Genomic DNA, 27,695 nt, shown 5'->3' with positions numbered 1-27,695 from the left:
GTTAAGGAGAAAAGGCACTTTTATGATATTTTGTCTTATACTGTCAGCTTTTAATTGAGAGCTCATTTCTTCACAGTTAATAAAAACATACAGACAATTAACACCAGATGTTCATTTTTAGAGAGCATTAAAAGACATTAGCAAGAAAAAGTTCAGTGCATGTAGAAAATAGGATGTTTCAGCCACACCATATAGGAATTTGTTTGATCAACAACCCAAGTTAGGTTTGTTGAAAATTTTCAGGAGAAAAAGAAGAATCTGTCAAGCAACTCTGATCTTCTTATTACATTACAATATTTAGACTGAGTTCCAAAAGTGAAATTTCAGCCAAACAAAGGCCTTTGTCTGAAAATTAAGAAAAGGCATGTACATTTATTCTACTGTAGCAACATTATAATTAAAAATAATAGTCTGATATTTTACTGAAAGAAACATTAATTGTTTAGATGTTTGCATATATCATAAAGGAAATCTGCTCACTTAAAGGTAGTTAAAGAAATGAGACCATGATTTTCTCATAAAATAATCTCCACCATTGTACTACAAAAATTAACTGGTCTACAATTATGAAATCAAGAACAAACATGTTAACGTGAACTACAGAAGCAAAGTACGAAGAATATGTATGTTGTATGTGCCTAAAGAAGTCTTCTTTACACCCAGCAGCTGAAAGTGATAAGAAGATTTAAATGGTAAGATGGGGCCCTCTGCTGTGCAAAACTGCCACCTGCAAATAACATTTTCTTTTTAGAAAAAAGAATAACCCATTTGTTACACCAGGAAAAGGATACTTGTGATCAAAATTATACCACAGTCTAAACAGCCATGCACTTTCATGTTTGGTGCTCCTACGTTCAACTCCGTCTGTTGTGACCTGCAAATGTGAAAAGGAAAAAAAGACAACAAATCAAGCTGGCTGTACCAAACACATTGTTTAAAATTAATTCTCACTTTATTACATATAGTATATGCGGTATGATTGGTCATTTACTTTGATAATATCTGGCAAGGACAACACCACTGTAGAAAAGGAAATGCTCCACAAAAACAATTATTCATTCCTCAGCTGCTATTTTATGTGGATGGAAAGCTAATTCTGATATTTTCTGGCAGGACAACAACATTATGGAAAAGTGAAAGTTTCACAAAAATAAATTATTCGTCAGCTGCTATTTTATGTTATGAGGCTTCAGCAGCATTGACTGGAGGGGCACAAGTGGCAGAACTAGAAGAATGGGTTGAAGAGTTTTAGGACAGTGTTTCTCAACTACTGGGTCGCCATCGGTTGGGTGCGCTAGTGGTCTGCCTAAGTGAATGATATCGGCAGTGCAATATTTATACCCATATGCTTTGGTGAAATCTTGACCCCCAAAAAACCCCAACCTGTTTAAATGTTATTTAGTTTATGATGCAACTTTCTTTCCAGTAAATAAAAAAAAAATTCTGCCCACATATGGGGTAAAAATATACTATTGGTAGGCATTAGTTTCAATGTCTCCTGTCCAATTATTTATGAAATAGTTTTTGCAAATGAATGTTTTATTATAACTTAATGGGGGAAATCAACTCACTTTCAGAAAAAGCAGGGTAAAACTAAATACCTATTTGGGTAATACCAGTCATTTAATAGAGTAAGTTACATTTTCACCATTTTGAATACAGTGATCCCTCGCTATATCGCGCTTCGCCTTTCGCGGCTTCACTCCATCGCGGATTTTATATGTAAGCATATTTAAATATATATCGCGGATTTTTCGCTGCTTCGCGGGTTTCTGCGGACAATGGGTCTTTTAATTTCTGGTACATGCTTCCTCAGTTGGTTTGCCCAGTTGATTTCATACAAGGGATGCTATTGGCAGATGGCTGAGAAGCTACCCAGCTTACTTTTCTCTCTCTCTCTCTCGCGCTGACTTTTTCTGATCCTGATGTAGGGGGATTGAGCAGGGGGGCTGTTCGCACACCTAGACGATACGGACGCTCGTCTAAAAATGCTGAAAGATTATCTTCACGTTGGCTACCTTCTGTGCAGCTGCTTCGTGAAGCGACATGCTGCCCGGTGCTTCGCATACTTAAAAGCACGAAGGGCACTTATTGATTTTTTTATCTGTCTCTCTCTCTCTCTCTCTCTGTCTGCTCCTGACGGAGGGGGTGTGAGCTGCCGCCTTCAACAGCTTTGTGCCGCGGTGCTTCGCATACTTAAAAAGCCAAACAGCCCTATTGATTTGTTTGCTCCTTTGAAGAGGAAGATATGTTTGCATTCTTTTAATTGTGAGACAGAACTGTCATCTCTGTCTTGTCATGGAGCACAGTTTAAACTTTTGAAAAAGAGACAAATGTTTGTTTGCAGTGTTTGAATAACGTTCCTGCCTCTCTACAACCTCCTGTGTTTCTGCGCAAATCTGTGACCCAAGCATGACAATATAAAAATAACCATATAAACATATGGTTTCTACTTCGTGGATTTTCTCATTTCGCGGGTGGCTCTGGAACGCAACCCCCGCGATGGAGGAGGGATTACTGTAGTTCTTCCTATGAAAGTTACCATATGAAAATTCATGATAACAGTTACCTGTACAAATTTTGTGGCTCTGATCACTATAAAATGCCTAAAATAAATGTCTGACTGGAATACTACTTTTGAGTTTTTGTTTTCGTAATGTTCAGTTTTAAAAGTAGTATACAAAAAGAAGATCAACACAAATATTAATCTTGATTTTTTTTGTTTGGTGCCTTTTAAGAGTGGATTCATTGATAGCCACTATATAAATACTGACTGTGGTAATCTATTGTTAACCATTACAAAGTGATGTAAACACTATGTAAGAGATAATATAAAGCAAAAATTAAATATTATAGAATTAGGTTAGTTTAAACAATGAATAGATGAAAAAGTATTCTTGATTATTTGCACCATGTTTTATTTTATACAGTTTTTCAAGTATATGTTCCCTGGGCAAGCCTGCTTACAAATTTTTGGTTTTAACTGGGAGTCTATACAATTTTTCAAGGAGACTTAAAACTGGTGCACACAGTTTCTATTAGCTAATTAAATTATCATTAATTTATAAGCCTGGATTACTGAAATTGCTAATATCCATACAAATAAGTAAAATGACTGAAACAGTGTGGTACAGCGGGTCCAAGGCTCAGATGAAAGGCCAGTTTTTAAACAGATAATCACGCCAATTGTGGCTTAAAGAGGAGGCGTGGTAGTGTGGCTGGAGCGGTTGCCGGGCACTTCGTGATGCAGGCAGTCCTCACTTAAGTGCACAGGTGAGGACTGGCCTGCATCCGTAATTGATGCTGGTAACTGCTAATCGCCATACCTGAACCACGTCCCCATTATATATAGCAGTAGCATGAGTGTGGAAAGGAGAAAAGGAAAAAGAAAAAGAACGTGAAGGGAGACTAAGGGAGAAGAAGGCGGCGGGAAGCAGGAAGGAGAAATCTGGTACATGAGCGAGCGAATGGCTCACTGTTGAGTGCAGAAGGCAGCTGAGAAGTGAGCCCTAGCGGGGTGAATGGCCTGCACCTGGGGGCCGACAGTAGTGGTCGCTTCGGCTGAGCACTTGTGTGGAGCAGGAGTGACTGGGAGAAGGTTGGCTTGCCGCATAAGGCCGAGAAGGAAGCGGGAGTTGGAAACTTGGGAAGTGAAAACCCCAGTGTAAGCACCCTGGTCGCTGGGGTGCCCAAGTCACAGTCTGGTGGAGCCCACCGGAGACAGGGATCGGAAAGGCGAACAGATCAGCAGAAGGCAGAGAAGGTCAGCTGCAGATAGGGTGACTCCCCTGGTGCATAGCCTGGATGGGAGAAACAGGGGAGTAGCCAGTAGAAAGGCGGCACTGGGCTTTGCTTTTAAAAGGACTGCTTCCAGCCATTGTTTTCAACCTCATTTTAAAGGAATTATTTATTGGATTTTAACCTCTACATTTTTCACTTGGTTTTAATGGATTTATTTATTAACGTTTTGATAGCACTGCACTATTTATTTGAATACTGTTTTTGGTTTGGTTTTAAATAAAAGCACTCTTGCACTTTATTGCACCATCCCCTTGCTTTGTTGTTGATGTCTTCACGGTCCAGCTCATCTGGTTACATCACTATCCCAGAATTCATTCTTGGAAGGAACTCAAAAATTTCACCACACAGCCAAGTGGCGACCTATAGTTTAAGAAACAGTGCGGTGCTAGAAATTCCGAGGAGAATGGTGATATTTCTTTGGAAACAGAGGTCTTTCAAATATCCAACAAAACATTTCTTTCATTTTCAATCTCAATGAACAGCAGCTGTCCATACTGGGTTTCAAATTTGGCACTATAAAACCACATACTTGTATTTCATTAATTGATACTTTATTTTCCTATTGTTAACCTGTGCTCACAAAGTTAACATATCTGTGTATTTGACTTTCTCCGATAATCTTAAACAGAATCAAAGTAAAATGTATTTATAAATGTTAATGCACAATGAATGTACTGTACATTGATTATCTTTTATTGTAATTAGACAGCTCAATTCAGTTGCTAAACAAAAACACAAAATTAAATAAAAATATAAAATAAACGAAAATATAAATTGGTCAGTAATGCAGGTTAACTCATAAATGATACAAGAACACTGAATAATATTTAACACAGGGAGGAGAGCACATGAAATGGACAGAGGGCTTATGCTGCATGGACATGTCAATTCTGGTGTGAGGTGAATAACTCGTTAGTGTAGTTATCTAACCACTAACAAATTATTTTAAGCATGCAAGTTAAGCATCCAAACCTGTATTTTGCAATATGGCTGATGAGTCCCTGCAGCTGTTAAGTCTTTCCACCTACTGTTTTTCTGCTCATACTGTATGCAATGGAACCGTGAACACTTCATGAAATTTTGCTCGGCAGGAACCTGTTTTGCTAGGGAGGCAGAAGAGCACATTGGAGGTGCCATACATGCCTGTATGGCCTTTTCTCATGCAGCAACATGTTTTATCCCTAAATGTGGTACCATTTGTACAGACATCCCAAGGAAAACCAAACCATTTGCAAATATCAGAGCTAACCCTACCTGTACTAAACTCTTCTGATACTTGCTCTATTTTCTTTTCCCCCTCATACTTGTGAATGCTACGCAGCAAGGGTGGAGTCAATGAAAATATATTTAGAAGGAGTGCTAGAGAGTTTGTATATTTTATTTAATATTCATAGAAGGCTGTGGTGTATCATATAAAAGTGCTGACTTTTGTATATTGATTTTTCTTAAATATTGAACTGAACACAATGTTCAATATATTGCAATGCCCTACTAAATACCCATTTGAATATCTAATTCTATATAATGGTGTGAATAATATAAACAATTTCATACTTTTCAATAGCTATTCATTCCAAGGTTCAACATGATCAATTTATAGATGTAATTTATATGACAGAAACCATCAAAAAGCTACCTACTGACTGTCATCAAGTAGTTTTACTATAGTTAATGTAAGATGTACACACAATGTTTTAACTATCTGTGGTTACAAAATACTGAATGCCTAAGTATTCTCTTGAGAAATATTCAGAAAGTCTCCATTCATTCTTTCTTGAAAATAGTTTGTACAGTGTCTTGATAATGAATGCTGCTGTGGATTTAATCTATTGGACAGCACACTCACCAGCTGATAGCTGAAGAACAGAAATAGTATATTGATAGTGAGTAAACAAGTGCTGAATTATTCAAGTTAAATAGGTAATTTTAACTGGCAATGACATTTTAAGATGTCCTCCTATTGTTTTTCTGTAGGCTGAAGATACCGTATATATCTGATTTAAGTAAAGTTATTTTATCTTAGTCTTACACCTTAGCCTTAGACTACAGACAGTTAATCATATGACCCTAATGACAACATCCCTTCCTGAAACCTGTTCAAAGGATAGTATTGACATGCACTTTAAGACAATGTCATACTGCATGACTTCTAGTTGTGGGGTATTTCAAGACTTGCCAAATTTAGTTGCCAATCCCACTGCCAGATCATATCAATTTAAAATTGCTTAGCATGTCTAATTTCCTCAGTGACTGTCAACCTTCCAGCGTAGTCAATGCTTGTCCATTTTTGAAGAATAAAAGGGTGCTGTACGAAGGGTGAACAGGTATGGCAGGTTCAGTCACAGTCTCATCCCTTTTTATTCTTTTTCCATTATGTCATGGTACATAAAACACAAGGCATCACACAGACAAGCTTCTTTTCTGTTTGTTATATCTATGATACCTGAGAGTCCCTTATAATGCAGTGATAACGAATATGAATTGTACTTCTGGACGAGCATTCACTGGTTGTCAGCTCTCATGCATATAGAGCCCAACCCTTATAACTAAAGACAAAATCAAACCTGTTTAATTTTTTTCGAGTGAGTTGAAGGCAGGTCACATTATGCAACCAGCTTCATGAGAGTGTGCCACTGACTGACTGTGACTTGCTAAAATTATGTAAATGGAGGCTACTACTGAACATCGTTGGAAAAGTTGAATAATATGACAGCCTTTAGAATTACTCATTTTTGGAACAACCTACTTTATCACAGAGTCATGGGAAGCTGCAATATATTCTAGAAGTATTAGGCTAGAGTTCTCCTATCACAGGGCACACTCAACAATAACCCCACATGTTATACAAGTTTTAGAACTAGGAAAGTGCTAATGATGCTAATTCAATGAAATCAGCAGCTTATCTCATCATACACACTTGTATTCACATAAGAATGCCTAAAATGTGATAAAATTAATAATTTTCCAGTTTCTTTCTACACCAAAACCTTTGTCTCTATCTAACACAACTAACAAATTAAACAATTTCAAACTTACAGAATTCTCCTGATCTGAATCCACTCCAACTCTTGAAAACATGCAAAAGAAAAATAATTACCATGTTATTAGTTTTAAGTTTTATTGAACTTATAGATCACATTACAATAAGTGACCATTCAGTCATATGAAAAAGTTTGGGAACCCCTCTTAATTCTTTGGATTTTGGTTTATCACTTGCTGAGCTTTCAAAGTAGCAACTTCCTTTTAATATATGACACACCTTATGGAAACAGTAGTATTTCAGCAGTGAGATTAAGTTTATTGGATTAACAGAAAATATACAATATGCATCTTAACAAAATTAGACAGGTGCATAAATCTGGGCACCCCAACAGAGATATTACATCAATACTTAGTTGAGCCTCCTTTTGCAAATATAACAGCCTCTAGACGCCTCCTATAGCCTTTGATGAGTGTCTGGATTCTGGATGAAGGTATTTTTGACCATTCTTCCATACAAAATCTCTAAAGTTCAGTTAAATTTGATGGCTGCCGAGCATGGACAGCCTGTTTCAAAATCATCCCATAGATTTTCGATGATATTCAAGTCAGGGGACTGTGATGGCCATCCCAGAACATTGTACTTCTCCCTCTGCATGAATGCCTTTGTAGATTTCAAACTGTGTTTTGGGTCAATGTCTTGTTGGAATATCCAACCCCTGCGTAACTTCAACTTTGTGACTGATGCTTGAACATTATCCTGAAGAATTTGTTGATATTGGGTTAAATTCATCTGACCCTCGACTTTAACAAGGGCTCCAGTCCCTGAACTAGCCACACAGCATCATGGAACCTCCACCAAATTTGACAGTAGGTAGCAAATGTTTTTCTTGGAATGTGGTGTTCTTCTTCTGCCATGCAAAGCGCTTTTTGTTATGACCAAATAGCTCAATTTCTGTCTCATCAGTCCAAAGCACTTTGTTCCAAAATGAATCTGGTTTGTCTAAATGCGCATTTGCATACAACAAGCGACTCTGTTTGTGGCATGAGTGCAGAAAGGGCTTCTTTCTCATCACCCTGCCATACAGATGTTCTTTGTGCAAATTGTGCTGAATTGTAGAACGATGTACAGATACACCATCTGCAGCAAGATGTTCTTGCAGGTCTTTGGAGGTGATCTGTGGGTTGCCTGTAACCATTCTCACAATCCTGCGCGCATATGCCGCTCCTGTATTTTTCTTGGCCTGCCAGAACTGGGTTTAACAGCAACTGTGCCTGTGGCCTTCCATTTCCTGATTACATTCCTTACAGATGAAACTGATATTTTAAACCTCTGAGATAGCTTTTTGCAGCCTTCCCCTAAACCAAGATACTGAACAATCTTTGTTTCCAGATCTTTTGAGAGTTGCTTTAAGGATCCAATGCTGTCACTGTTCAGAGGAGAGTCAACTGGAAGCACAACTTGCAATTGACCACCTTAAATACCTGTTCTCATGATTGGACACACCTGTCTATGAAGTTCAAGGCTTAACGAGCTAATCCAACCAATTTGGTGTTGCAAGTAATCGGAATTGAGCATGTACATGCATTCAAATCAGCAAAATTACAAGGGGACCCAAATTTTCGCACAGCCAGTTTTTCATATTTGATTTAATTTCATATACAGTGCATCCAGAAAGTATTCACAGCGCATCACTTTTTCCACATTTTGTTATGTTACAGCCTTATTCCAAAATGGATTAAATTCATTTTTTTCCTCAGAATTCTACACAAAGCACCCCATAATGACAACATGAAAAAACTTTACTTGACATTTTTGCAAATTTATTAAAAATAAAAAAAACTGAGAAATCACAAGTATTCACAGCCTTTGCTCAATACTGTGTTGATGCACCTTTGGCAGCAATTACAGCCTCAAGTCTTTTTGAACTAGGGGGCTCCGCCCCCTGCTCGCTTCGCTCGCCAACCCCTGGTGTTGGGAATGACAAAGAGCGTGATGTATGAATGAGATATAGAATAGTGTGAAGGTGTAGATGATGCAAATAGAAAGCAAACAATAAAGTGTGTGGCACAGTGTAAAGGTTTATTGGAAAATTTCTTTGTACACGCCGTTTAAGTGTAAAAGGTAATTCCAGGTCAGAACTTGTAATGTCAATGAAGATGGTTATTGTCGTGATCAGAGTCAAGTTTATCAGAGCTTAGAAAGAGTTGTGTCTCTCCAGGAAGTAATGCAATGACTTGGGTATTTATGTTTTCCACATTAATATTTTTTGGACATAATATAGTGCGTTGTGTTAAAAGGGGCATTTGGTCTAATGAGATTGCTGCTCCAAATCTGTCTGTAACTAAGTCGGCGCAGATAAAGGCTTGAGGAATTGTAATAATATCTGGGTGAAGTTTATCTGTATTGGTGAGTGTACCATCTTCCAGTTGTAATAACCAACTGTTATGATCTGGATGTGGACATCGCATGTTTTGTACTAACTGTATCTTTTGAAAGCAATGCCAATTGTCTGCGTATTTTAAGGTGCACTGAACAATAGCTGAGCGCATGGAATGTGGAACAATAGCTAAGCACTGTCTAAAATCTTCTCGTAATAAAAGTACCTTTCCTCCAAAGGGAAGATTATTATTCATAAACGTTTGTAGAAGTTTATGAATGGTGTTGAGTAAGTGAGTGGATGCCATTGTACATTCATCAATAATTAACAGTTTTGCAAGACGGATGTCATGTGCAGTGCTACTGTTCATGTTCATAGTGGATATCGATTTGTAGGATCTAATGCAGTTCATAAAGATTTCACTTTCAGGTACATCGTTAGTTAGAAGCTTCTGTAGATATTCAGGATATGAATGTAAAGGAGGCAGTCTAATTTGACCGTTTTGATAACAACGTGTAAATTCATTACTTGTATTGCCAGTTGTTTCTTCAGGGAAGTTAAGTGAATGACAATGATTGCAAATTACATTCATTAATCCCAATGAATTTTCCTGAATAGTGGACTCATTATTGAATGCGTTGTCAGCTAACTGGCGCAATCGTTTAGCAGGTGTCTGTCGTTGATGTCCGTGACGTGTATGTTTTGTTTGTGCCGTTTGAGAGGCGCGTCGTTGTATGTCCAGTATTTGGGACGTGTTGTTTTGGAGCTGTAATCGATTTGGCTGTGAGGTGTGAGAAGCCCGTTGTAGTTTACGGCGTGCATTGTTTGTATTGAGCCTTGCCCGTTTTTGTATGTCGGTCAGTTGAGCTTTCTCTTTTTGGAGCCTTGCCTGCTTGTTTTCCGGCATTTGAGATGCGCGGTGTAGATGTCTGCGTTTATTTATTTTGTCCCCTCGCTGCCGTTTCTGTATGTCTGAGACGGGAGGTGTTTCGTTTTGAAGCCGTGCCTGTTTCGATGCAGTACTGTGAGACGCGCGCTGCATGAGTCCACGTTCAGTGTGTCTGTCCATTTGGGTTCGTTTCTGTAACTGTGTTAGTTGAGCTTTGCGTTTTTGGAGCCGAGACATTTTTTCTTCCAGAGTTTCAGAAGCGCGTTGGAGCCGACGTGTATTGTTTTTTTTCATGCGGGTTCGTGTGTTTGGTCCCGTTACTCAAGCCGTATCGGTTTGTACTCGTGATCGTGAATTCATGAATTGTTTGTTCTTCAGCGTTAGAAATATGGATAAGTAATAAGGAGGATCGCACTCACTGTTAATATGGAGCCTTTTCTGCGGTTGAACGGTTAATAGTGCCTCATTGTAATGAGATCCACCTATGCTGCATAGTGTGAATTGTGTTTGGTCCCGTTATCCGAGCCGTATCGTTTTGTACCCGTGATCGTGAATTTATGACTTGTTTGTTCTTGAGCGTGATAAATATGGATAAGTAATAAGGAGGATCGCACTCACTGTTAATATGGAGCCTTTTCTGCGGTTGAACGGTTAATAGTGCCTTATTGTAATGAGATCCACCTATGCTGCATAGTGTGAACGTGTTGAGATGACGTATGTTTAATACGGACGGTTCATTTAGAAATGGGGCTTTGTGTGTAGATTTGTGCATATTTGCGTTGTTGATTTGTTTCAGGGTGCACTGTTCCAATGCGATGCAATATTTGTCCACATATGCGAAAGCAGTATGGGCCATTGCCTTTTGGTGGCCTGATATTTACTCCGGTAGATGCAAAAGCAAATGAACAATTGTAGGATCTAATGCAGTTCATAAAGTTTTTACTTTCAGGTACATCGTTAGTTAGAAGCTTCTGTAGATATTCAGGATATGAATGTAAAGGAGGCAGTCTAATCTGACCCTTTTGACAACAACGTGTAAATTCATTACTTGTATTGCCAGTTGTTTCTTCAGGGAAGTTAAGTGAATGACAATGATTGCAAATGACATTCATTAATCCCAATGAATTTTCTTAAATAGTGGACTCATTATTGAACGCGTTGTCAGCTAAGTGGCGCAATCGTTTAGCAGGTGTCTGCGGACGGTTCCTTTAGAAATGGGGCTTTGGGTGTCACTTCTTATTGATGTTAGTATGTTTGTGGGTCTGAATCGTCGTTGTTGTGAACGTTTCGTGTGCCATGTCCGTAGTCTGTCCCGTTTCGTCTGTAATGGGCTTGGTGTGGCGGTCACGGCTTTTTTTTTTTGGTGTGGTAGGAGCTTGTTGAATCCTCCTCTTTGTGTGCGTCCCGTTTCGTGTGCAATGGGATTTGTGCGGCGCTGTGTGCTTTGCCGGTGTCTGGGGGGGGGGGGGGGGATGTTGCTTGGAGGGGGTGGTAGGATTGGTGGGGCGCGAGCGTCTTCTTTCTTTTTGTGTGCCAGGGGCTTGTTGAATCGTCCTCTTTGTGTGTGCCCCGTCCGTTGCTTGTAGGGGGGGGGGGGTGCTTGGAGGTGAGTGTGGAAATTGTGGGGCGCGAGCAGCTTCTTTTTTTTTTGTGTGCTAGTTTCGTGTGCAATGGCTTTCGTGTGGCGCTGTGTGCATCGCCTGCGTTTGACTCCTTTTTTCTGTGGTCGCGGTGCCTCATTTGTTTGACTCCTTTTTTCTGTGCTCACTCCTTTTTTCTGTGGTCGCGGACGCCTCTTGCGGCGCCTCATTTTTTGGGGCGCATGCGCAGTACGTCTTTTTGCGGCTACGGCCCATGGCCGGATGTCCCTGCGTCCATCCGGTTTAGCATTCTCGGTTAGTAATGTGGATATGATGCCACAAGCTTGGCACACCTATCCTTGGCCACTTTCGCCCATTCCTCTTTGCAGCACCTCTCAAGCTCCATCAGGTTGGATGGGAAGCGTCGGTGCACAGCCATTTTAAGATCTCTCCAGAGATGTTCAATCAGATTCAAGTCTGGGCTCTGGCTGGGCCACTCAAGGACATTCACAGAGTTGTCCTGAAGCCACTCCTTTGATATCTTGGCTGTGTGCTTAGGGTCATTGTCCTGCTGAAAGATGAACCGTCGCCCCAGTCTGAGGTCAAGAGCGCTCTGGAGCAGGTTTTCATCCAGGATGTCTCTGTACATTGCTGCAGTCATCTTTCCCTTTATCCTGACTAGTCTCCCAGTCCCTGCCGCTGAAAAACATCCCCACATCATGATGCTGCCACCACCATGCTTCACTGTAGGGATGGTATTGGCCTGGTGATGAGCGGGGTGCCTGGTTTCCTCCAAACGTGACGCCTGGCATTCACACCAAAGAGTTTGTCTTTGTCTCTGTCTCATCAGAACAGAGAATTTTCTTTCTCATGGTCTAAGAGTCCTTCAGGTGCCTTTTGGCAAACTCCAGGCGGGCTGCCATGTGCCTTTTACTAAGGAGTGGCTTCCGTCTGGCCACTCTACCATACAGGCCTGATTGGTGGATTGCTGCAGAGATGGTTGTCCTTCTGGAAGGTTCTCCTCTCTCCACAGAGGACCTCTGGAGCTCTGACAGAGTGACCATCGGGTTCTTGGTCACCTCCCTGACTAAGGCCCTTCTCCCCCGATCGCTCAGTTTAGATGGCCGGCCAGGTCTAGGAAGAGTCCTGGTGGTTTCAAACTTCTTCCATTTATGGATGATGGAGGCCAATGTGCTCATTGGGACCTTCAAAGCAGCAGAAATTTTTCTGTAACCTTCCCCAGATTTGTGCCTCGAGACAATCCTGTCTCGGAGGTCTACAGACAATTCCTTTGACTTCATACTTGGTTTGTGCTCTGACATGAACTGTCAACTCTGGGACCTTAAATAGACAGGTGTGTGCCTTTCCAAATCATGTCCAATCAACTGAATTTACCACAGGTGGACTCCAATTAAGCTGCAGAAACATCTCAAGGATGATCAGGGGAAACAGGATGCACCTGAGCTCAATTTTGAGCTTCATGGCAAAGGCTGTGAATACGTATGTACATGTGATTTCTCAGTTTTTTTATTTTTAATAAATTAGCAAAAACCTCAAGTAAACTTTTTTCATGTTGTCATTATGGGGTGTTGTGTGTAGAATTCTGAGGAAAAAAATGAATTCAATCCATTTTGGAATAAGGCTGTAACCTAACAAAATGCGCTGTGAATACTTTCCGGATGCACTGTAACTAACTACTGCTTCACTAAAAATCTTTGTTCAGAAAACACCCCAGTACTCAGATGTTCCTAGGAAATGAAAGACATACCACTGTTATCTTTTATGTTGAAAGTAGAGTAAATTATTATGCAGGCTGACAGGGGTTCCCAAACTTTTTCATATGACTGTAGTTATAATGTTTCAAATAGAATTACATTATTTCATACTCAACAATCTTTCTAAGGTGATGGAAGCTACATGAACAAAGAGCATAGGCCTAGCCAGCTTGTTTTAAAACATCCATCCATCCATTATCCAACCCGCTATATCCTAACTACAGGGTCACGGGGGTCTGCTGTAGCCAATCCCAGCCAACACAGGGCGCAAGGCAGGAAACAAACCCCCACCGCACGGCACGCACACACACACACCAAACACACACTAGGGACAATTTAGAATTGCCAATGTACCTAACCTGCATGTCTTTGGACTGTGGGAGGAAACCCGAGTACCCGGAGGAAACCCACGCAGACACGGGGAGAACATGCAAACTCCACGCAGGAAGGACCCAGGAAGTGAAGGAAAATAGAATATTTCTTTTCCTGGTAGGTGGGTTAGGATTCTTCCACATGAGCCAGGTAAGTCTGACACGGGAGAAGTGCAGTGTGGGATATCACAATACATTTGTTTGCATGATCTAATTGCATCTGGTGATTTTGCAAATAAATCAGTTAAATAACTAGGAGTAGTAGCAAATCTAACACTATCCAACATATAAGCATATACAATATTTTTCCTCAAAACGGTATGAGAGTCAGGCATTCCCAATACATATGAGACTGATTATTGATGGAATAATTGTCAGTTTTGATCCTGTCCCTGATAGATGTCAGATCACTAAGTTGAGGTAAATGTGTGCAATCAATGTAAAATTTAAAGATGTATTATGCTATGCTTTGCGCAGACTAAAGAACATATGTTATATATAGTTGAAATTCATTCTCTTTTCTAGAGATTCTAATTGACCAATCTCTAACACCATTGTTGCCTAACATCATACAGGTGTGTACATTCTGGAAATACTAATAATATCTTCATCATTACTAGTGAAAATATTAATAAAGATTAGGAAAGTTGCACGGGCTCCTCTAAATAAATTTTCTAACTTGTACACTGAAAGCATAACAAGTTACTTGAACTTTATATATGGAGTGTAGTTGTTCAAAGGACAAATACAGTATAGGGATATCCTGAATGAAAATGACATCTTTTGGAATAATATTCATTTTAGTAATGTTCATAGCTAATATTGAGATGAAAAGATGATAATCTATTAATATCACTATGCATTTTTAAACATTTCAGAAATTAAACTTGAATAATATTTAGGTTTTATTGAGATTATAGCTCCTACATATATCTGAACTGTTCTGAAAGAATCAACAAAATCTAGTTTAGTTTTACATGTTTGACAACTCACTGAGTAAAAACAGGCTCTTATTCAAGTTAATTGATAAATTTACAGGATACAATAAAGAGCTAATCACATTCAACTGTATTCATTTTTTTTTTCTGTGTCCTGAAATAACAAAACCCTTAAAATCTCATATACCATATCTGCATACATTACATGAAGCAATCATAAAAGGTTTGACAATATATTTCTTCTATTAATAAATCCAGTTTGATCTTGTGATATTAAAGAAGAGAATACTTTCTCTCTTTAACTAAAATGTTTGTCAGGATTGAACACTGTTATTAGATTAGACTGGATAGTTTATTAATCGCAAGGGGAAATTTATTCAGGGAAAATGCTCAAAAGGGTTTTTTCTTTCTTGGAAAGAGAGTAATTGATGCCTGGCATAGTGTTATTGGTAAAAAAAAGTTATCTTCACTAGTTTCCATAAAAATAAGATAGCATTAACAGAGCCAATCTAACAAACATTTTTTAATTCAACTGGATAGACTTGTGGACCTTAAGTTTTCCTGCTTCGTGGAGAATTTATAACATCCTGGATTTCTGAGAGCCACAATGGTTTATCTTGGTATCCTCATTATTTCACAAATAATCTATTAAGCTGTGACAATTCTGTTTCGTTGAAGAACTCAACAGATTGATCCTCACTATAATGATATTGTACTTTGATATGTGTAAAGAATTAGTATTATTTCTTACACATGTTAATGATTTCTTTGTGTTTGCAAATTTTAGTTTGTTCAGCCTTAGCTAGTTAGTACATTTTTTACATCCCTTACCTGATCCTCAGCCAGGACAACATTTGTGTGGTGCCACCTCCAAAAACCCAAACAGTAAAGAATACAATGAGAAGAGTTGTGCTGAACATGACCTGCCTAGCATAAGTGGCAGTATCTCTGATAGAGAGTGCAAATGTCATTGCCCCACGAAGACCTAAAGATAAACAAAGAAGATGTATGTAAAAAGTTGGGATGAAAAGTTAATCATAAAACAATTTTTCTGAATAAAAGAATCTTTAAAACTTTGCAAATAATAAAAACACAGTTACTATAATTAAACTTTCATCTCTAACTCTCTTGCATAAACACTAAGAACTAAAAAGATTTTGAAGATTTGATTCATTCACTACTTGCAGACATTTCACTGCATTCTGATAGAATTAGAACGTAAAACAAAATCATGACATTTAACCTCTGCTCTCAGATATATAGACACATATACATATGATAAAAGACCATTCTTTGATAGTTTAAGTGTATATAGTTGTCAAAAATATGACAGTACCTGCAAACATCATCATATGTTGAAAATTTTTCCCAATCTTGTTTCTTCTTCCAAGATTCAAAAGGAAAGATAGTGGGTAGATATTGGCAGCTCTTCCTATGAAAACTGCCAGCTAAAACCCAATTGTGTTAAAGAAAGATAATGTGTCTATATAAAAATAAGAATGTGTCACAATCAATAATAATAATAATAATGAAATTGAGGTAAACTCCGTTTTTGAAATTCTCCAACTTAAACTTCAAAGCCTTACAATATTTAAATATTTCTGACATATCACCTATGTCCATAAATTCGGTCTCTATTCGCCTTTTCGTTATTTCTCCGAGTAATAATTTCTCTTTCTTTGCGCTAATACGATGTTTACTTTCTTTGTTTGGACAGTTTCGTTTTTTTCTTTCTTTTTTTTTTTTCAAATTTTATTTATTAATTTTATTGTAATCATTCCATACAAATAGATCAATTCATAACAAAAAAAAAATTGAAGACAAATCAAACCCCACCACTGAGAAGGACAGCTTAGCCAAAGGAGAATTGCTTATGGCTTTTTAATTAAGGCAACAATAAACAAAAGAAAGGAAGAAATATATATAGGTAAATAAAAAATGGAGAAGGGAAGTAAATGCGGTAATAGTTATTTCTCTTATTCTAAAATAATATTGATTAGATCCTGCCAGGTTTTGAAAAAGTTCTGTACAGATCCTCTGAGAATTTGATATTTTTCCAATTTCAAATAATATAAAACATCGGTTTCCCACTGACTTATCAGAGGAGAGTTAGGATTCTTCCAATTTAACAAAATAAGTCTGCGTGCCAAAAGTGTAGTGAATGCAATCACCGTTTGCTTGTCCTTCTCCACTTCAAGTCCGTCTGGAAGAACACCAAACACAGCTGTTAATGGGTTAGGAGGGATTGTGACCCCAAGGCTGTCTGAAAGGCACTTAAAAATTTTGGTCCAAAATGAGGTTAGTTTGGTGCAGGCCCAAAACATGTGACGCAGTGAGGCAGGAGCTTGGTTGCAGCGTTCGCATGTTGGATCTTGCCCTGGAAACATTTTGGACAGTTTTAAGCGAGACAGATGAGCTTGATATATAATTTTTAGTTGAATAATTCTATGTTTTGTGCATATGGAGCTCGAGTGAATTCTCTGCTTTGCTACCTTCCACTCCTTTTCTGATATATTGATTAAGAGATCTTCTTCCCAATGTCCTCTTGGGTCTTTGAAAGGTAGGGACTCTAATAAGATTTTATATAATGCGGAAATGGTGTTTAATTCCTCGAAATTGAGCAGTATTTTTTCCAGCATGGTGGAGGGTACAAGGTGAGGAAAATCGGGCAGTTTATGTTTAACAAAATTTCTTATTTGAAGATAGTGAAAGAAATGTGTAGCTGGGAGGTTGAATTTGGAACGTAATTGTTCAAAAGATGCAAATATGTTGTCTACTTAAAGATCTCTGAGCATTTTAATCCCAAAACTTTTCCAGGTATTAAAAACTGGATATGTTTGCGAGGGTTGAAAGAGGTGGTTCTCTTGCAGAGGTGCCACGGATAAAAGATTTTCCATCTTAAAATGCTTTCTAAGTTGGTTCCATATTCTGAGTAAGTAAAGCACAATTTGGTTATTAGTATATTTGAGATAACTTGCATTTATTGGAGCGCAGAGCAGGAAGTATAAAGAAGTACTACAGGATTTTACTTCTATTGCGAACCAAGCCTGTGTATGTTCATTTTTTTGTGTTCAGGTTTTTATGGCTTGTATGTTTGCTGCCCAGTAATAAAACTGAAAATTAGGTAAAGCCATGCCACCTTCTACCTGAGGTCTTTGTAGGGTCGCTCTTCAGAAACATGGGTGTTTTGAGTTCCAAATGAATGAGGTTATTGTTGAATCTAATTGCTTAAAAAACGATTTATTGATATATATTGGAATGTTTTGAAATAAATAAAGAAGTTTAGGAAGGATATTCATCTTAACAATGTTAATTCTTCCGGCTAGAGTGAGATGAAGGGTTGACCATCTATGCAAGTATTGCTTAATTTTTTCCATACAGACGGCAAAATTTTGTTGATAAACAGCTTTATGTTTACTTGTGATATTTACCCCTAGGAATTTAAACTGATCTGCTATGGTAAAAGGTAGGGTGTCCAATCTAATATTATATGCTTGTGAATTCACTGGAAAGAGTATACTTTTATTCAGATTAATTCTAAGACCAGGTATCTTTTGAAATTCTGTGAGTGCTGTTAAAACTGCAGGCACAGTGTTTTCTGGGTCTGATATATATAAAACCATATCATCTGCATATAGAGAAATTTTCTGTTCCAGTCCTTCTCTGATAATCCCCTTTATCTGATAAGAATTTCGACAGTGACCTGCCAGTGGTTCAATGGCGACTGCAAACAGCAGTGGTGACAAGGGACATCCTTGTCTGGTACCACGTTCTAGCTTAAAGTAGTCTGAACAAATGTTGTTAATACAAACTGAAGCTTCTGGATTGGTATACAGTAGTTTGATCCAAATTTCTCCAATGCAGTGAAAAGGTAGTTCCATTCAATCATATCAAATGCTTTTTCTGCATCTAATGATAGTAATATCTCTGGGGTGTTTGATTTTGCTGGTGAATATATAACATTAAACAAAGCATCGGAGATTGGAAGATAGGTGTCGGCCTTTAATAAATCCAGTTTGATCCTGTGATATTACCGAGGGCAGCACTTTCACCATCCTTCTAGCTAGAATTTTTGAGAGTATCTTAACATCATTATTCAGAAGTGAAATTGGTCTGTATGCATGCACATTGTAACAAGTCCTTATTTTGTTTAGGAAAGACGGTGATTAATGCTTCACGAAATGTTTGAGGTAGTATTTGGTTGTCTCTAGCTTCTGTAAATGTTGCCAATAAGAGGGGAGCTAGCTGTGTGGAGAATTTCTTACAAAATTCTACGGGGTAACCATCAGGGCCTGCTGATTTCCCGCTTTGAAGTGACTTTATAGCATCTAGTAATTCTGTTAGCGTCAGAGGTTTATCCAGTTCCTCAGCACTTTAAGCATCTATTTGTGGTGTCTGTAATGTATCCAGAAATACATTAGATTGTGTGTTGTCTTCTTTGAACTCAGTAGAATATAAGGATTTATAATAATCTCTAAATGCGTGCATTATATTTTTATGGTCAATTATTTCTTCTCTATTCGTGTTGGTGATTACTGGTATTGCATTGCGAACTTCTTGTTTGTGAATTTGTTGAGCTAAAAGCTTATTAGCTTTTTCTCCGTGCTCATAGTAATGATGTTTTGACTTATAAATAAGTTGTTCAGTTTCTTTAGTTGTTAAGATGTTGAGTTCTGTATGCAGGGCCTGCCTTTTCCTGTGAAGAGCTTCACTTGGACACCTGGCTTGTTCTTGATCTATTCTAGTAATTTCGCTTCTTAGCTCTGACACTTTCTTGGTTTCTAATTTATTTCTGTGGGAAAGATATGAAATAATCTGTCCTCTTAAGAATACCTTTAGAGTTTCCCAGAGTGTTCCTGCAGAAACCTCTGTGGGCGTGTTTGTCTCTAGGAAGAAGCTGATTTGTTTGGATATAAATTCTATGCAGTTCTCCTCTGCTAATAGAAGAGAGTTAAGACGCCATCTACGAGGCGAGTGTGAGGGGCTTAATGATTTTAGCTCCAAGACTAGAGGGGCATGGTCGGAGATAACAATTGTGTCGTATTTGCACGATTTAATCGTAGGCAGGAAATTATTATCTATAAAAAAAATAATCAATTCTTGAGTAGCTATGATGCACTGGTGAGTAGAACGAATATGATCTTGAGTTTGGGTTAAGAAACCTCCAGGGGTCTGATAAGTTATGGTCAGTTAAAAACTGTGTAATTGTCTTTGCAGTGTTAGATGTCGTCCCCCCGTCACAGGAGTCCTATCTAAGAGTGGATTTAAAACACAATTAAAGTCCCCAGCCATTAAAATTTTATGAGTGTTCACATTGGGAATGGATGCAAATAGATTTTGCATGAATTCCTTATCATCGACATTGGGTGCATAAACATTTATCAAAATCATTTTACTGTTATACAAGTTGCCCATGACCATCACATATCTCCCTTCACGGTCCGATACTACATCTGATGCTACAAATAGAACTGTTCTGTGTATGAGAATTCCCACCCCTCTAGTTTTCTTTATAAAGCTAGAATGGAACATTTGGCCAGTCCAGTCTTTTTGTAGTCTGAACTGATCCTTGTGCAGTAAGTGGGTCTCCTGTAAAAATACTATTTTAGCGTTTAAGCCTGTTAGGTGAGAGCATACTTTCTTTCTCTTTAATTCGTGATTCAGGCCTTTAACATTCCAGCTCACAAAGTTGACTGTCCCATCATGGAGACATTGATTCTGAGTTTTTAATGTCATTTTATAGTCTTAACTGGTAGTGAGGCAGTTTTAATCTTAATTTCAAAATTTCTCATGAGTTATTGCATTTTAGCCTATTGTTGCATTGATATTTATAGTTATAAGGATTAGAAGAATGGATTAGATATAGCCTGCTCTCCTTCTCTCCCCCCTTTATCCCCCCACCCCTCCATTTTGCCTCCCCACATGAGGCTTGATCCCACTTCGTGATGTCCCAGTCCTCTGACATACAAAGAGACAGAGCACGTCCAAAACAAAACAAACCCCACCCCACAGTGGCGTTTGAGAATTAAAACAAAGAGATATCCATTGCAGCTGAATTCTAAATACTATCTGCCGAAAATATAATCATTAACAGTCTTTAAGCTTAAAATAATCTTCAGCAATTTTAAGATATTAAGATAATAAAAGAATGAACCCTGGGAATGATTTTAAAACGTAGTCTAGGATAAACATAGTAAATCCTAATGTAATAGTATAATGTAATAGTATAAATGTAATAGTAATAGTAATGTAATAGTAGAAATAGCAATAAACCAAGAGTATGATGTTAAACAGTCTACTTTAAGGTACCCTAGGTTCTTGTCTATAAGCCGGACTCATGTATAAGCCGGAGACCAAAAATCATACGAATTTTTAAAATAAAATCGTATCATAGATAAGCCGGACTCATGGATAAGCCGAACGTACTATAACCTATAACTAATAGAAGGGAGGGAGGTCAGTGGTCTCACTCGCACCCATTTAATTTCTTTAAGGGGGGAGAGAGTGTGAGATATTGGCGTCTCTCTCACTCCCCGCATGGTGCGGTTGGAGCGGCCAGAGCGTGTTCTTTCTGCTCTGGGCATCGCCGAGTCAACGCGCGCGTAGCGGTCATTTAAATTGTGATTTTATATGTAAGCATATTTAAATATATATCGCGAATTTTTTGCTGGTTCGCGGATTTCTGCGGACAATGGGTCTTTTAATTTCTGGTACATGCTTCCTCAGTTGGTTTGCCCAGTTGATTTCATACAAGGGACGCTATTGGCAGATGGCTGAGAAGCTAGATTGCTTACTTTTCTCTCACTCTTGCGCTGACTATCTATGATCCTGACGTATGGGGATTGAGCAGGGGGGCTGTTCGCACACCTAGACGATACGGACGCTCGTCTAAAAATGCTGAAAGATTATCTTCACGTTGCTATCTTTTGTAAAGCTGATTCCTGAAAAGACATGCTGCACAGTGCTTCGCATACTTAAAAGCTCGAAGGGCACGTATTGATTTTTGACTGAAAAACAAACTCTGTCTCTCTCTCTCTCTCTCTCTCACTCTCTCTCTCTCTCTCTCCCTGCTCCTGACGGAGGGGGTGTGAGCTGCCGCCTTCAACAGCTTTGTGCCACGGTGCTTCGCATACCTAAAAGCCAAACAGCACCATTGATTTGTTTGCTAGAGATTGTTTTCTTTATCTATGTGACATTCTGTGCTCCTGACACACACACCTTTGAAGAGGAAGATATGTTTGCACTCTTTTAATTGTGAGACAGAACTGTCATCTCTGTCTTGTCATGGAGCACAGTTTAAACTTTTGAAAAAGAGACAAATGTTTGTTTGCAGTGTTTGAATAACGTTCCTGTCTCTCTACAACCTCCTGTGTTTCTGCGCAAATCTGTGACCCAAGCATGACAATATAAAAATAAGCATATAAACATATGGTTTCTACTTCGCGGATTTTCTTATTTCGCGGGTGGCTCTGGAACGCAACCCCCGCGATGGAGGAGGGATTACTGTATAAACCGGATTTATGTATAAGCCGATATTCTATTTTTTCATTTTCACAACTTTTTTCCTTAGATAAGCCGCGGCTTATAGACAAGAACTTAGGGTAGTTTTAAAAAAAAAAAAAAAAAAAAAAAAAAAACCTACTTTAATTACTTCCACACTTACGTCTATAACTGTAATTAAGACATAAACATATAATGTCCAAGTAAAGAAAAGGATGTATAATTATAATACCAGTCTCTTTAAAAGTGGATCCGACAGCAGATGATAGGTCCTTCACATGCCTTGAAAGAATATGGCTCCTTATTAACTTTCAAAAGTGTGTCGGAAACAGCTTCTTTAGTTCCTTTTCAGCTTCCTCCTTGCTTGAAAATACATAATATTGGTCTTGAACTTCCACTTTCAGTTTGGCGGGATACAAGAGGTTGTATCTGATATCGGCTTTCTGTAGCAACTTTGTAATGTTAAAGTAGGCTGCGCGTTTTGCAGTTGTTAATGGTGAGAAGTCGGGGAAAATACGAATAAGATTATTTTCAAATATAATCTCTTGCTTGTGTCTGAGAAGTGCCATCACATCAAGCTTACATCGTAATCGGTCGAAGCGGACAATAAAAGACCTAGGTTTAAGGGTGCTTGATCTGTATATGCAATAAGCTGCTGCTATCTCAATGTCGAGTTTAAAATCATCTCCAATTATTTTAGAGAGTAATTCTACTGCAAATTTCACTGGGCTTGAGCTTTCTCGTTTCTCAGGTATACCCTCAATTCTTATATTATTTCTTCTGCACCCATCTTCCAGGGCCGCAAGTCTGTCTCCGAGTTTTTTGCATTCGGAATTCGCAGCTGTAGCTTTTTCATCGCCGTTAGGCGCCAATTGTTCCGCTGTTTCAACTCGAGCCGTGAATGCCTGCTTAACGTCATTAATCTGGTCGGCAAGTATTTTCAGTTTGGATCTATTTTCTTCGATGTGTTCCTCTAATTTCTCCAACATGCTTTTAAAGTTCACGTCAAAACGTTTAAATAGATGCGTTTCCCAGTCTTTGTTATCCGTCTTAAGCTCAATATTAGACTTCTTAAGCTCATTCTTGTTATCCTTCTTAAGCTCATTTATGGCCGTAGCCATGGCAGTGGCCAGTGTAGCAATCTTCTCTTTCAGTTCGGACAGTTCGTTTCAGATTTCGTGCTCAGTGAGTGGAAATGCAGCTCCTGTTACAGCAGGTGCTGCGGGCTCGCGATGAGTAGATGAGAGCACATCCTGCAGGGCCTTCTCTAGTCTCGAATGATCCTCCGAAATCGGCGATCCATCGCAACCTGTATCACTTGCACCTTCGCTCCCATTTTCACTCTCGACTGGAGACGATACAATGGAGCGGGGTCCCAGGAAATCTGCGCATTCGTCTGCCTGTTCCAGGTCAGTCTCCGAGAGGCCATACCTTGCACTCGGGCCGGATGTCTGTCCAGACTTTGATGCAGCTTTAAGTTTCTTTTCCAGTTCTTTCTGACTTTTCTTCTTGTTACTCATGCTTGTATATTGTAGTGGAAGTTCCTTGGTTGGGTTAAATACAGGATACCTCTAAATAATATGAAATACATGGGAAAATAAAGCCGCTGCTAGCGGAGCTCTGCTTCAGACGTCCATCTCCTATAACGGGCGAGACCAACTGTTTCGTTTTTTTCTGCTTTCATATTCTGTATCTTGTTCTGTATATGTTTCACGCCTACATTTTTTCTTTGGAGTCTTTTGAATTCCACGGTTTTCATTATCTATAACCTGCTCTGCATGTGTTTGGCCCCCTTGTTTTTTAACCTCTTTATGACGTTTTACTTTGTTTTCTACTCTTTGTCTTTTATTTCTGACCTCACTTTGTCCTGCTTTTTTTTCCAATGACATCTGGTCCGTGGTGATTATTTTCCCTTTTTTCAAGTAATAATTTCCGTTTGTTTGCGCTCCTGCAATCTTTACTTTCTTTTTTTTTTTTTGACACTTTCTAATTTTCCTGCTTTCATATTCTTTAACTTTCTCTACATTTGTATTGCACCAACGTTTTTCTGAGCCTTTCAAATTCCACTGCTTTCATAATCTCTATCCTGCTCTGCATGTGTATCGCGCCAACGTTTTTGAATGTCTTTACGAAATTCTACTTTGTCTTTTACTCTTTGTCTTTTAATTCTGAGCCCGATTGGATGTGCTTTTTGTTCCAATTCCACTTGTTCCGGGCTGATTATTACTTTCCTTATTTTCTGAATTTGCACCTCAATTATTCTTTTTCTTTTTTGCATTTTTTTCTCTCCAATGCTTTTGAGTCTCTTTTCTCCATGCTGCTCTTTCTTCTTCGCTTAGTCATCGACATTTTATTTATAACGTATTGTCCTTATACGCTTTATATACGCTGACAGCCCTGGATCTGTGTGTGCTCAAAGCCTTTACACAACTGAGTGTTTTGCTGTTCGTGGTCTTATTTGATATTGGTTGTAAGTAGGGCGTGTCTTGCAAGAATCTCATGTTCTACGTCCCCACGAGACAGTCCTGGGTCAATCTCTTGGCAGAAAGTCTCATGTTTAAGGTCCCCACAAGACGCACTGTGGCCAATCTCTTTCGTCTCGAGGGTCTTTTAAGTGTCTTCCGTGATCTTCACGTGAAGATCACGTCTCGTCTCCCTAGTCTTTCTCTCTCAGGATTTTTTTTTTTTTATAATAGAGAGATAAGGTTTCTGAGATTTCTCATCTGGAGACATCTACTAATGGAACTGCTGGAAATTAGATTGATTTCTTACTAAATACAGCTTTAGTCGCAAGAAAAAAATAAATAAATTTGAATTAGAACACACAGAAAAAGTGTTATAGTTACTTCTCCACATGCTCTAATAATCACCAAGATAAAAGTTAGTATAAATACATTATTAGAACTATCAGCTGCACATGCTATTAGTAAATGGGAAAATAATTTATTCCTAATCAAGTAATGGCTGACTGCAAACACGATTTCAATCTGACACTTTTCTGTTAGATTTGTTTCCTCAAATGGCTGTGTGGACCTCTGGGCCCTGTCAGTGACCATGTGTACAATCAGTCCTGCTTCATGGTGCGGTGTGTGTGTTTTTGTCTTCTTCAAATTTTCAATATGAAAAAGTAAAGTAACAAAAAAAGAAGACTGTTTGACATCAATAAAAAATTGATTACAAAAAAAAAGCATAAATAACTAAGCTATTACTTCTGTTACTTTAATACAGTAAGGTTATTTTGGCAAATACTGCATTCACTCCTGCATATGGTATTAGTAATAATAAGATATTATTGGCAAACATAACTTTTCAATGCAAATTCAAATTCATAATTGTATTTGTCACCATTTTGTTATAAAGCATTTTCAGTGCTTTATTTCTTAATTGCTGTTTTAAACAGATCCTTTATAAGTATTTTTTAAGTTTTATGTCTGACTATAGTTAACAAAAAGAAATTTTCAGCAACATTTCCTTGTTTGAGCTTTATTTTAATGCAATTTCAAGCATTTTATTGCGTTACGCAGCCACTATATTAAAATTCCTATGGGCATTTAGTTCTAACAATAACAATAAAATTAAGAGGATAAAACAAAGTACAGTATTAATACCATGATGACATTTTAATCTATCTCTGTACTAAAGTAAGCAGTCATAATTATACATATGAAAACTAAGTGGATGTGCCACCCATTTTAGGTAAAAAAAAGTGATTCACCAGAAATTGCCACCTTATGTTTACAGAGCTGTCTAGCTAAGTCATACTTCAGTTAGATTTTTATTACAATGATTCTCTGGCTTATGAATGCAATATAACTACAAATACCAAAGGAGATAACCAAAAAATAAAATCTGTTGTTACCATGTGTAAGAAAGTCAACTGGTAGTGGATATGTTAAATTTGAAGAAACTGCATCCACAGTGTAGGATACAGAAGATTTGACCCAGATGCTTACTTCCTGACAGCAAACTAAGAGGGACTCTACCTGAACACCCTGAGAGAGAGGCTGCAAAGCAGGAAGAAAGGCAAATAACCAATAAAGTTATATGAAGCATGTAAAGATGGACACAACTAGGAAAATCTTTACTTAAGAAATTGTGTCAGGCCCAGTGAATCTGCAAACCTAACCCATCAGAAGGTATTCAGATACTCAGTAAAGGACAATGAGTTTTTGATAATCTTTTACCATTTTTGTGTTTCTGTGTGTCCCAAATAAGTGGTAAATCTCTTGTATGCTTGCTGTATTGACCAGAAAAACCTAATCATACTTCACAATTCCAATCTGAACCCCCAATAAACACTCAACAAAATTAGTCAAAGTTGCTAAAGGATTATTAAAGATCTCCATTGTGAGATAACCATTATGTTTTATTTCTTTTTAATTCTTATTAATGGGCAGTATAAGTGTATTAATGTTACTTTTAAAGCTTGTGAATGTCTCAAGAAGAATCAAGGTGGCTGGTGTGCTCTCCCTTTAGCAGCCTGCTGAACATTGGTTTTCCAATCAGAATGGTTACAATAGGCATTTTTGATGTTTACCATTCATCAGCAAATTGAAGTTGAACGATTCATATGTTACATTACATGCATGACTTCTTCTAGTTGGGAACATCTATATACATACATATGGTAATAATGTTCATTTCCGATTAAATTTTTCATAAAGGGTATTCTATCCTATGAGCTTCAATGGACTTGCAGTCCTAGAAAGGAACAAGGACACGGAAGCATCAGTAGTTCCACTGCACAATTCCAATTGAGGAAGCTGGATAAATTGTAACAGAGAGTGCAGGATGTCTATATCCACATTAGTTTTTATTTCAACAGGTAAGCAAATGAAAGACCATAGGCAATACATACTTGAAACTTTTGTTTGTTTTGCTGTACTTCAAGTTTGTCATATTGTTATTTTTACTGGATAGTCAAAATTGTTCCAGAAAGCTAAAACACAGAAAGAGTACATTTCAGAGTACTGTACTTGAATATGCAAGAGAAAAAGTTCTTACCTGACTAATATTACTATTAGTCTAATGACCACAACCTCTGCTGTCTATCCATCCACACTTGCCAGTGTGTATGCAGTAAAACCAATTTGCTCAAAAGGATACAAAAGCTCCCACAATAAATGTTGGATTGAATACATGGTTCTGGAATGTGAACAGTGTTAATCCCATGTATGAAAAGATGAAATTCTCTGCCAGAAAATTCAGCAGCTCAAACAACTACGGAAAGGAAAGCATTAATTATTTTATCTTCCAATTCAATCCTATATCGGCATAGTATGACAGAAAGTAAATCAATGCTGAGATAAGCCTTTTTACCTGCTTGGTTCTGTCCTGTGATTCTGGAGATAAATTGTTATAGGTATAATGTGCCTGGGTGATACCACAAAAAAGAACAGCCACCACACCTAAGAAAAGGTGGAGAAATAGACATTTACTGTACTGCCATCTTCTACTATGTCCAGTTAAAAAAAAAATCTT

The 27,695-nt window shown here is 38.1% G+C and overlaps 1 protein-coding gene across 1 annotated transcript in view; it reads right to left on the bottom strand.

Moving 5' to 3' along the window:
* slc9a6a (solute carrier family 9 member A6a) overlaps nt 1–27,695 on the bottom strand; it is a 90,682-nt gene that overhangs the window by 26,357 nt on the left and 36,630 nt on the right. Inside the window, exons 9-14 of the mRNA XM_028815780.2 lie at nt 27,534–27,622; nt 27,321–27,434; nt 16,051–16,162; nt 15,546–15,699; nt 6,838–6,868; nt 792–874 (exon numbers count right to left, since the gene is read on the bottom strand). Coding sequence (XP_028671613.2) covers nt 792–874; nt 6,838–6,868; nt 15,546–15,699; nt 16,051–16,162; nt 27,321–27,434; nt 27,534–27,622 — 583 coding nt within the window. The remainder of the gene's footprint in view (nt 1–791; nt 875–6,837; nt 6,869–15,545; nt 15,700–16,050; nt 16,163–27,320; nt 27,435–27,533; nt 27,623–27,695) is intronic.

The sequence above is a fragment of the Erpetoichthys calabaricus genome, chromosome 12 (genome assembly GCF_900747795.2).
Source record: "Erpetoichthys calabaricus chromosome 12, fErpCal1.3, whole genome shotgun sequence".
In the NCBI taxonomy this organism is placed as follows: Eukaryota; Metazoa; Chordata; class Cladistia; order Polypteriformes; family Polypteridae; genus Erpetoichthys; species Erpetoichthys calabaricus.
Note: the sequence above shows the minus strand (reverse complement) of the source record. Positions and strands in the feature narration are given on the sequence as shown.